The 12,220-nt window shown below is 42.0% G+C and overlaps 1 protein-coding gene across 2 annotated transcripts in view; it reads right to left on the bottom strand.

Annotated features, from left to right (window-relative positions):
• Window positions 1-366: 366 nt before the first annotated feature.
• LOC132879062 (tripartite motif-containing protein 16-like) overlaps window positions 367-12,220 on the bottom strand; it is a 53,597-nt gene continuing 41,743 nt past the window's right edge. Inside the window, exons 2-6 of one of the 2 annotated variants that reach the window (XM_060913703.1) lie at window positions 3,322-3,417; window positions 2,914-3,159; window positions 2,622-2,793; window positions 2,364-2,423; window positions 367-1,093 (exon numbers count right to left, since the gene is read on the bottom strand). In XM_060913703.1, coding sequence (XP_060769686.1) covers window positions 561-1,093; window positions 2,364-2,423; window positions 2,622-2,793; window positions 2,914-3,159; window positions 3,322-3,417 — 1,107 coding nt within the window. In that variant the 3' untranslated portion in view covers window positions 367-560. Of the gene's footprint in view, window positions 1,094-2,089; window positions 2,794-2,913; window positions 3,160-3,321; window positions 3,418-12,220 lie in introns of those variants that run through there. The other variant, XR_009653794.1, reaches the window with a different exon arrangement.

Genomic DNA, 12,220 nt, shown 5'->3' on the forward strand with positions numbered 1-12,220 from the left:
TCTGTCTGCGGGCCAATCATCATCCAGGCTGAATATGGGATGAACACGACATCGGCAGCCTGAACCGATCATGTACTGGATGTTCTAATGGAGTTTAAATATTGTTCAATGTTTTACAATCAAATCTCAGGGTTTAGAAACAACTTCAGATTTGAAAAAGTGAATGTGGATTTTACATCTTAGAACACAAGCAGAAAAATCAAATTCATTCCAAAAGTGATGTTTTATTTTTATATAGTGTGACTTGAACAGGTTTAAAATGTTGTTCTGTTCTGGCTTTATTACTGTTTATTAGTTATTTAATGAGATGCTGCTTAATATGAAACAAACAACTTTATAATGCAAAGGTCATGAGATCATTTTCTTTTTAAATTTGACGAGTTTTTTGTCTGACAGTTAATTTTTAACATTTCCTTTTTAATTATTTTAAATTATTCATCTGTTTTAATTTAAATATTAAAATGAGTGTTTTTGTGCAGCTGGATTGTGTTCTAGTGAAACAGACGACTGAGCAACAACGTGGCAACGTGCAGGAATTTTACAGAAAACACTACACACTTTTATTCTGGATCACACAATCTCACTGTGGAAGGAGAAACGCAGGGGAGCCCAAACCCAGCGTATAGAGTCTGAGTGAATGTGGTGTGGACTCTGTGGAGGAGCTTCATCGTGTCAGAGACGCTGTAGAAGGACAGAGTTCCTGCACTGTGATCCACATACACTCCTATTCTGGAGGGGGATGGAACTCTGAGATCAGTCTCAATGTTGTTGTGCCAGAAAGAGAGAGAAGAACAACACCACAGACTCCAGGACTGATTGTTGAATCCAAACGCACACTCAATACCCCGTCCTTTCCTGTTGATGTCTTTATATGAGACTGATATGGACACACCATCAGCACCGCTCCGCTCCACCTCCCAGTAACAGCGTCCACACACACTCTCCTTACACAACACCTGAGGCCAGTAATCAAATCTCTCTGGATGATCAGAGTAACGCTGCTCTTTCTCACTCCGTCTCACCGCTCTGTTCGTCTGCGACAGAATGAGGTGACGATGTGCCGTGTTGGGATCCAGAGTCAGATAACAGAAATCTAAAATAAAAGAGAAAAACAAACTGAACAATGTGAACATGAATATCTGCGCTGGGGGCGTGGTCACGAAAACAGTTCTCTGTAGAACCCTGTCACTCCCCCCCTCCCCCCACTCTGGGCTCAAGAAGAAAACAAAAGGGCAATAATATAACAACAACCAATCAGAATTCAGATACAACAACCAATCAGAATTCAGATACATTCCGTTGCCAAGTAAAATTGTAACCTGTCAAAGTTCTCGAGCCCTCGTGCTGTTTTACCGTTAGATCAATCACATATCAGCTTAAACTAGCATTCTAAAACTAGTTAAAGATCCCACAGAAGAGAGCGACTCCCCCTGCCAGCCTCATGGAACGCAGTGTTTAAGGCTCCGGATGGGTTTTATTTCCATTTATGAGGGAAACGAACATACACCCTCCCGACAGTCAGTGCGGTATTCGCTTGGAAAACACATTTGCAAATTGGTAGAATGAGTTCATCATCACATGCAAGATTTGCAGTGAATCAAATGGATTTCATATTATTATTATTATTATTATTATTATTATTATTATTATTATTATTATTAATGAATTACTACAGTTCTGAACTTCAAATGTTAAAAGTCTGGCCTTTGGAGAGATGATGGAGACTCTTTTGGTGGAACACAACGGAGCAAAATATTGTGACCCTCTAATGTTGACCTGAAGTTGGCACCACTGGGGGTTGGCATTGGGTTTTTGTCCCCACCAATGTTAATACCAAACCTACGCCCTTGCCTACATGTTATCTCGTTCTAATTGTGACTTTTATCCAAATGACAGCTGGCAATACGTTGTTACTTTGCACTTTTTGTTGATCTGGGTACTAATCTTTGAGAAACTGGATTGGCAGAATGTTGCCTGTGAAGTAAAGAATGTCTTTTTATTACCCTGTGCCAAGTTAATATTCACTTCAGTGCAATTTTTAAGAGCCATAAATTGTATTTTATTTATTGTTTTTGTTGTGAGTGGTTTTGTTTGATTGTTGTTTTATTTCTTTAACTTATTTATTTAGATTTATTTTTTACATTCCACTGTTGAATTGAATAAGTTGACTTATTTAAAAGTTTACTGTTCTATGAAAGGGTGTATTTGCATGATCATTATTATTTTACTAATGGCAAAAAATTGTCTTAAAAAGACGTCAACAATAATATCATTTATCGCAATAATTTCTGAGACAATATATCGTCCAACAAAATTTGTTATCGTGACAGGCCTAGAAGTGTGTGTGTGTGTGTTAGATGTACATTTCAGAAACTCTTCTCTGCTCTGTCGTTCTGGTTCTGAAATGATCTGAACTGCTGCAGCTGTGGAGAGAAAAATAGAAACATGAGTTTGTGTAAAAGATGGAAAGAGTTTAAAGTGATCCAGTCAGTTTATTCATTTTAAATCAGTGTTTTAGTTCAAAGTGTCGGGTGAATAAAGTGTCTGCAGAAAAGAAAGCAGGAGCATCGCTAAGAAATAACACATCACTGTGTTTCTCCAGCAGGAACAGCTCCTCTTACCATGTGGAGGGATTTTGTTGAATTCCTCCTCACAGAATTCCTCGAGTCTCTTTTTCAGATCTGAGAGAGAATTCCTCACTCCATCAAATGAGAGATGTTGATGGACAGTGACGCTGGATGTGTGAAATGATGGTCTGTCCAATTTAGGAGAGCGACGTCCAGAAGCTAAAACCTACAGAAAGCAAATGAAATGTAAAACCCACTTGTGATGTCAGACAGGGACATTTATTGTTCCCTTAATGAGAGGTGTTTTAGAGAGTGTGTGAGGAACAGCTGGCTCTGTAGATCAGACAGTGAGTGTTACCTGGAGGAAATGGATGTGATCGTGTGTGTGTGAAAGCTGCTCCAGCTCAGTGACTCTCCTCTGAAGATCAGCAATCTCCTGCTCCAGTTGCTCCAGGAGTCGTTCAGCTCGACTCAGTTCAGCCTTCTCCTGATCTCTGATCAGCTCCGTCACCTCCCAGCGCTTTTTCTCCATGGAGCTGATCAGCTCAGTAAAGATCCTCTCACTGTCCTCCACTGCTGTCTGTGCACTGAGCTGTTAGGACACACACACACACACACACACACACACACACACACACACACACACACGATTTAAAGCTCATCTATCATTCCCTCTCTTACTGGGACTGTAAATGACTCGTTGTCCATGTTGTGTGTGTTTCTAGGAGCAGCTCTGTCTCTGCTCACTGCTCACCTTTATAGTGTTCACAGCCTGTTTCAGCTCCTGCACCTTCTTCTGCTTCTCCTGGATTCTCTGCTGGGATTTCATCTGCTCCTCCTTTAACTCACTCTGAGGACAAATAAAATACATTCAGCTTTTTATACAGTACGAGCGAACTGGTTCCATATTAATGTCAGTTCAAAGTACATTCATGTTTCGCTCTGAAGGTTATGTACTCTGTGTGTGTGTGTGTGTGTGTGTGTGTGTGTGTGTGTGTGCGCGCGCACGTGTGTGTGAGAGAGAGAGAAACGGTCACTAACTGATCTGGGCTGGGTTTCCCAAAAGCCTCTTAAGGCCAAGAGAGTTTTAAATGACCTCTTAAGATCCATCATCAAGCTAACATGGTTTTCCCGAACAACATCGTAGCACAAGTCGTCCTTTAGGCCAAGTTTACATTAGACCATATCTGTCTCGTTTTCTTCGCGGATGCACTTTCCGTTTACATTAAAATGCCTGGAAACGCCGGTAAACGGGAATCCGCCAGGGTCCACGTATTCAATCCAGATCGTGTCTGGTCCGGTGCTGTGTAAACATTCAAAATACGCGGATACGCTGTGCTGAGCTCTAGCTGGCGTCGTCATTGGACAACGTCACTGTGACGTCCACCTTCCTGATTCGCTGGCGTTGGTCATGTGACGCGACTGCTGAAAAACGGCGCGGACTTCCGCCTTGTATCACCTTTCATTAAAGAGTATAAGAGTATGAAAATACTGCAAATACTGATGCAAATACTGCCCATTGTGTAGTTATGATTGTCTTTAGGCTTGCCATCCTTCCACTTGCAAGTGGTAAGTGACGCGCATGCCCGATATGCGCTGGGATCACACACACAGTGGCTCAGTCCCGAATCACTGCTCGTGCACTTCACTCGCGCGCTCTGTGAGCTGTGCAGGGCTGGAGTGCGCACCCTCCAGAGGGCACTTGCTGTTCAGGGCGGAGTGATTTGGAGCGCAGGATGCCTGCGGAGCCGAGCTTATTCGTGTATTGGCGTTGCTGTGTGCACGGGAATCATGTATTGGCGTTGCTGTGTGCACGCTAATCATTTTAAAAACGTTAATCTGATGAGCCGCTGATACGGTCTAATGTAAACCCCACCTTAGTTTGCTCAGAATTTACGAGAGACCCGGAGCACTCGTTCAAAACAAAGAGCGACTCGCTCGCTGCCAAATCCACAGAATGTGCATGCGGCTCTGAGGGACTCTCACAGTCAGCGGGGGAAACTGGGGTTGAATCTGCTGGTGGTGTTCAATTAGTTTTCTTGTGCATTGCAAGTACATCGAGTTAATTATCAGAGGTGGACAGTAACGGAGTACATTTACTTGAGTTCTGTACAGGGTCATTCCATGCCAAATCAACAAGAGGTTATGCTCGACCATCTCAGATTTCAATGAAATTTGGAGGGCTCAGAGATACTATTAAAAGAAGTTAATCCCCAAAACTTGAGCTTCCTATCACCAATACTTTCAGAGATACAGGCATTTGAATTTTTTTATTTTTTTGTTTTTTGCTCAAAACATACATATTTCAAAGTGCAATATAATCTTTATTATGCAAGATAGAAACCTCAAATTTTGCACAGAGAGACTCAATGTCTTGTCCTACAAGCTTCAACTTAGAATTTCAATGGTAATTGTATATTAGATGGTGATTTTAACAAGGAAATTAAAAAGACAAATTTGCATTTTTTGCATTTTTAACTCATTCTGGAAGCTTGCCTGTGGCAGTAATGCTTGAACTAAGAATGTTATTCAAATCTACACAGAAATATCTGCCAATTTCAGTTTTACCAAGACTCCACTATTCCTAGTTTGTCTGTAATAGGGTTTTGAAATTCGCTGATTTCTAAAACATGCCATTTTCAGTAGCAAGAAATCCAATGTGGGATAGCAGTTAGGAACTTGTAAATTTTTTTTCAGTAATCCCCAAGACCCATATTTTACATTTCCAAATTTTTGTTCTGTGTCTCTCAAGCATTTTTAAACTACAGGGGTTTAAAAATCCATTTTCACCAAATTCAAATTTTTGATATATTTTCATATAACTGATATTTGAGGGCTAATAAATGCTTCAATAAGGCTCAAGTAGGTTAGGAGACATGTTTCTTCCTCAATTTTAAATAAAATGTCAATTAATGCTCAGTATTAATTATTTGTAAATTGATTTTAATCTAAGACTGTGTAACATTAGCAATCAGTGACCAGCTATTGTGTACCAGTCAACAGCCAGCCTTATCAATATCAACACAGCACAATAGGTGACCTTTGATACCAGAACAGGTGGCTCATATCTTATAGTTTTAGAGTCTGTAAACTGCATACTTGTTCAGATAACATTATATTGCTTGGATTATATTAAATACATTGTAATACAGAGCACTGAGAAAATTTACCAATGTTATTAACTGAATGTGTTTCTTTGCAAGGATCGGATATTTTGAATAGTTGACTAGGGAATTTAATTGTAGTTGCTTTCAATTTGAGATCAGTATTGTAGGTATCATGCCGCCATTTTCTGTCTAAGAACTACAACTCCCAGTCCTCTTCCGCATGACCTACGTCACGCATGGGCGGGATCATCTACGTCAGTCCACCATGCGCGCATAAGTCCAGGTGGAAGCTCCGCTCTTTGTCTCTCGTGTCCGGATTCCAAGGAATCTAGACGCACAAAAGAGATGCTCTCAAACCCGAAAACACTTCCTTCTTGCAAGATTCACCATCCAGCGTGTTCTGTGCTTAACCACTGGCCAAGGTAAAAATCCAGAATAGCGCGATCTTTAAACTCAACCTGAGTTACAACCGGTTTATTCGTATTAGAAGTGATGTCACAACTGCAGCTCAAACGCAGTTTTAATTTGTAATTAGGAGCGACCAGAATTCCTCCTGATTGAAGTTCTGTGCACATTAATCAGAGACTTTCCTTTCATCACGAACGACACGTCAGATCAAGAGAAGTTCTCTGTCCACGGAATCGACTCACGTGCTTCATGAACAGCGAAGCTCTGCAATGGTAAACATCTTCTCAGAACTTTGCTAGAGGCAAGATATTGAGTAAAATATATTTGGGCATAATAATTAACCTAGTTTTAGGAAGTTGCTTTATTGAAAGTGTGAATTTAAACCCAGGTTTATTCATTACACTATTAGACATGCAGCGTGTCGAATTGAATTGTTCTGTTTGTTTAATCACATTTGTTTTTAGTTGATAGGCTGTGCATGTTTTTCTTTTATCTCTAACTAACATAATTATCTTAACGCACATTTTGATCTTATTAAAAGTTCAGGGGTTGGGTAATGTTATGAGTGTGGAATCCTTTTGTTACTGAGAAAACACATGCTCAACAGGCCTGACCACGCCTGATACACTTTAGATAGCTTCCCTTTTGTCTTAGCTTAGCAACACAAAGCTAATCTGGGCCTACCTCGTGCTCAAACACATTTTGGTTAGCTATACAGAACTAGCCTTTTGTCTAAACACATGGTCAAGCCCCTCCTCCACACTCAACATACCAAAACATCAGATAAGAACATTCCAAATTTTATAGCTCCCTCACACACACACACACACACACACACACCTTGGGTCAGGCCTAGGGGCCTAACACACACACACACACACACACACACACACACACACACACACACCACACATAAACACACGTATATACACACCTCACTGCTTATATATATTGATTATTATTTTTACCTTTGTATAATAAATTCATTTATTATCAAAGCTGTGTGTATTCATCTTGTTGGTGTGAACAATATCTGAAGTCCCCAATCGCAAAGAATTCAAAAAGGTGCAGATTTATGTAATATAGTAAGTGATCAATAATAATTTGGAAATATACCATAATCTAGCTGTTTGGTAATTTATCCAGGATTAATGGTATGATTCACTAAATGATTCATTGAACGATTCACTAAATGATTCACTGAATGATTCACTTCAAATGAGACTGATTCTATGGTATGATTCAATTCAAATGAGTCAAAGTAAATGATTCAATGGGATTGATTCATTTTAATTATTAACCTTCAAATTTAATGAGACTGATTTAATGAGATTGATCACTTAATTTCAATAATTAACAGATTGCACCTACAGTAATTGGTGTCTCGTGTGAGGTGATTGGTTTGTTGACTTCTGGAATATTGTTCAATGACAAAAACTCAGTTTAATTCAATATCCCCAGGTGTGTTAAAACGGTTAACAGTAGCGTGATAACCATATCACAAATACTCATAACCTATTCAACTTAGGATAAGAGAGTGTTTCCAAACCAATAAACCTTATTAACTATGTAATTAATTAATGTTAATTAATAACAATTAATTAATAATTAACTCATTGATTAATTATCTAGTATCCAGCCTAAGTAAAATGGCATCCCCTCGTGTCTCAAAAATGGAAGACAACGCTCAAGACGTGTCTCTCCTTGAGGTCATCGCAGATCTCATTCACTGCTCTGCCTCCGGGAAGGCAAACATTAAGAGCACGAGTGAGAGTGAATGCCAAAACAACATAGACAATTCAAACAAACATATGAGAGATCCAAAAAGAACAACTTTTAGTGTCCAAGTGGCACTAGGTAAGTTATTCCTATCATACTTCCGAGATGCTGATTCAGAAATCAGACGCCTCCGTGAAGAGGTTGAAAGGCTGACTACCAGCAACGCCGAGCTGACAGCCGATAATAATGATTTACATAGGGAGCGTGAGCTCTTGAAGACCTCCCTTGATGATTGCACCAAACGGCTAGAGAAAGCCAAAATGGTTGCTAAGAGGGCTGCCCAGGAGCAGACCCCCCAAAAGCAGCGCAAGGGGCGTGAAAGACCCCCAACAATGCGCCAAAGCTCAGAGCGGGAAGAGGCGTCCAAACCAGACACCATAAATGATCTGGTCGAGGACCAGACACGCCGCCAAACTCCATCAACTCGCTACTCGACTCCGTCGTTTAGCCAAGATGGAGCCATCCTGCGCTCATCCGGAGCCCAGGACCCTAGCACACCCAGGTCAGTGTGCTACAGTACCCCTGATCAATCTTCAGATGAATCAGGCTATGAATCTAGTGCGAAACGGGAACAACACCAGAGTAGCTTAGATAGTGAGTGCTCAGAAGAGCCAAGAAGGTCACACAAGGACGTGCACCAAACCCTTCGCTTACGGCAAATTGACTTGCTTGTCAAAGATGTCGAACAATTCGATCCTGACAATCAAAGAACTAATGTAAATGACTATTTACGAGAAATTGATCGATGCCTGATGGACCTGCCGAACGCCACAACACGTGAAAAACTTAAACTAATCTGGAAGACCTCCACTAGTAGCGTTCGTGCCTTTTTAGAGACACTACCCCCAAACATTCGCGATAATTATTCGAAACTTCGCAATTACATGAGGGAAGAATATGCGCCATACACAGATGAAACCTCCGCGACATTGTGTGCATTACAAATCAAACAAAAACGGTCTGAGGCGCCTCGTGAATATTATAGACGGCTACGTACTGCCTATTTCCAAGGTAGTAACGCACCAGGCTTGGAAGAAGATAGAGGTTTCAAATCTCTCTTCTTACATGACCTCCACCCAAGCGTGTGGACTCAAGTCGCACTGACATGTTGACGAGCTCGCTATTCGATGAGGGAAACTAGGTGACTAGCCCAAATGACCTGGGAGACCATCGTCAAAACCGCAAACGGAAATGATGATGAACCCAGAGTCCTTAGGCTCCAGGATGCAAATGGGCCCCCGCTAACCTTAGAAGGAGGTGAAGCTCCAAAAGGGGGACCCCCCTGGAGAAATCCCGGTCCAAACCGCCCCTTGCCGAACCATCACAAGGGTGAGTGGAAAAATCGACAAGGTAAGGCCAGGAGGGACCGAGGGTGAGTCCACAGTGACTATGGCAATCGCCCATCACATGAAAAGGGTCGTAGGGAACAAAACGGTTGGCAGCAAAACCGTCATCCCTGCTCTGACCAGAAACGGCAGAAGCATTCCGACCGTAGCTTTAAACATAAGGGTAGAGATGAACACCACAGTAATTCAGACCCACCTGGTAAGACCTGCTCAGAGCTGGATTTTTTAAAAGCCCAGTTGGCTGAGATTGAAGAACTGTTACAAAAACAGTCAAATTCCTCAACAGATAAGATCAAAGAGCCCAAGAAAAATGACAAGCTATTCACTGGCATGACTAGGCCAGGAACCACGGGTATATCTCGTAAAAGGGGGAAAGAGATCCCTCTGAAACAGCAGGCAAGGGTCAGGATGTAGGGCCCCCCCGGTGGCTAAGGCAAACACACAAACGCACTTCTCACATGCGCTAAAGTCTTCACCACCATTTCTCAGACACATGGCTCTCACAAGGCGACCCAATCCCAACCAAGCCCTACAACATAAACTTAGTCAGCTTCACACAAAACAAAACCCCACCGTCGTTGGATCCCACAAAACATGCACAAACTCATTGCGATGAGATTAGTGCAAACACGGATCAACCAAGCGCCACGCGAGATCAAATTTCGATGAACTTCAGTTCATGTCTTTGCACACCGAGTCCGGTGTCGAAACACCCGACATCGCGATTCCCCCTAGTGGCCACAATTCTTTGAAAAACCTCCCTCTATCCATCGACTCAAACACAGACACCCATTTCACTGCTGGTGTAATGGCTGCGCTATGGAACATGTTAGGCATCGAGGCGAAATTCCATATCGCGTACCACCCTCAATTCTCTGGTCAGGCTGAACGAGCCATTCAAACCATTGTGAGCATGCTGCGAGAGTATGTCACCCACCATGGTAAAATTTGGGATGTGAAACTTCCCTTGGTGCTAAGGGCCATTCGGTCCATCCCTCATTGCGCCACTGAAGTCGCACCCTTTGGGATGATGACTGGGCGAGAGTTGGTTCTTCCCCCGCATCTCCTATACAAACCAGAGGCCATGAGCGTTGCGATTGCATACACTGCACATCAACATGTCACCAATCTACGACGCCACCTACAGTCAACCTTTACAGGTGCCCAAAAGAATCTCGATTCGAGAGTAGGACACAAAGCCTACTACGCCCGAATCTCAGAGAAGTTCCTACCACCCTGGTCGAGACCTTTCGATCGTGGGAAAACCGTTCCCCGTCGCGTATCACATTAGGACATCTAGGCCTAATCAAATGCTTTCATATCGATTTCCATGATAATCGAATCAAACCTTGTTGAACAGTCCTCACTCCAAAAGGGGGTGGATGACAGCTAGGCCGATCCTGTCCACCTAGCTTGTATACATCACTCAACCATAAGCGTACACTAACATTCCCGGTCAGACTTCACCAACCCAATGAAGTAATAAACCTTCAGTATAACATGGTAGATAAAATACTAAAATCCGCTATTATTACTAGTGTGTATTCATCGCAAATACACCTGGCATATAGTCTTGGCAGTGCTATCCTCATTTTTGTGAATCCACAAGACTTAGAGATATGCACCCCCACTAAAGACATCCACTGGGTCTGCCCAGGCAACCCATATATAACACTATGCCAAGTTAGATAAGATGGTCTGTGTCCCTGACAGCTTTAGCCGCAGTAGCGCACGCTCTCTGGCCAGACCACCCACTGCTATTACCAAACACAGAAGATTTCTAGAAGATTAGGTTTGCCAACCCAAACACTAATACTTCTTTCCTTCCTTCATTTCTTCTCTTTTCTTGTTTTTTTTATGCATAAGAAATTGAACACTACATGTTTCATGTTCAATGTTTAATATTTTTTTATGTGGTTTTGATCTAGTTAGATAGTGATTATATGCCCAAAATGCCTCTGTCTCCAACTGTCTTACTGGAACTCACAAGTTTACACAGTCTTCACAGGACACCATGAACTGTGCAGAACAAGTCTACCTCAAGGACTATGGACACGGGGATGATACGATACTGTGCTCTCAGTGCTATGACTCCGTCATACCCCTGAGACCAAAAGGGGGAATGTAGGTATCATGCCACCATTTTGTGTCTAAGAACTACAACTCCCAGTCCTCTTCCGCATGACCTACGTCACGTGTGGGCGGGATTATCTACGTCAGTCCGCCATGTGCGCATAAGTCCAGGTGGAAGCTCCGCTCTTTGTCTCTCGTGTCCGGATTCCAAGGAATCTAGACGCACAAAAGAGATGCTCTCAAACCCGAAAACACTTCCTTCTTGCAAGATTCACCATCCAGCGTGTTCTGTGCTTAACCACTGGCCAAGGTAAAAGTCCAGAATAGCGCGATCTTTAAACTCAACCTGAGTTACAACTGGTTTATTCGTATTAGAAGTGACGTCACGACTGCAGCTCAAACGCAGTTTTAATTTGTAATTAGGAGCGACCAGAATTCCTCCGGATTGAAGTTCTGTGCACATTAATCAGAGACTTTCCTTTCATCACGAACGACACGTCGGATCAAGAGAAGTTCTCTGTCCACGGAATCGACTCACGTGCTTCATGAACAGCGAAGCTCTGCAACGGCAAACATCTTCTCAGAACTTTGCTAGAGGCAAGATATTGAGTAAAATATATTTGGGCATAATAATTAAGCTAGTTTTAGGAAGTTGCTTTATTGAAAGTGTGAATTTAAACCCAGGTTTATTCATTAAACTATTAGACATGCAGCGTGTCGAATTGAATTGTTCTGTTTGTTTAATCTCATTTGTTTTCAGTTGATAGACTGTGCATGTTTTTCTTTTATCTCTTACTAACATAATTATCTTAACAATCATTTTGATCTTATTAAGAGTTCAGGGGTTGGGTCATGTTATGAGTGTGGAATCCTTTTGTTACTGAGAAAACACATACTCAACAGGCCTGACCACGCCTGATACACTTTAGATAGCTTCCCT

The sequence above is a fragment of the Neoarius graeffei genome, chromosome 2 (genome assembly GCF_027579695.1).
Source record: "Neoarius graeffei isolate fNeoGra1 chromosome 2, fNeoGra1.pri, whole genome shotgun sequence".
NCBI classification, from domain to species: Eukaryota; Metazoa; Chordata; class Actinopteri; order Siluriformes; family Ariidae; genus Neoarius; species Neoarius graeffei.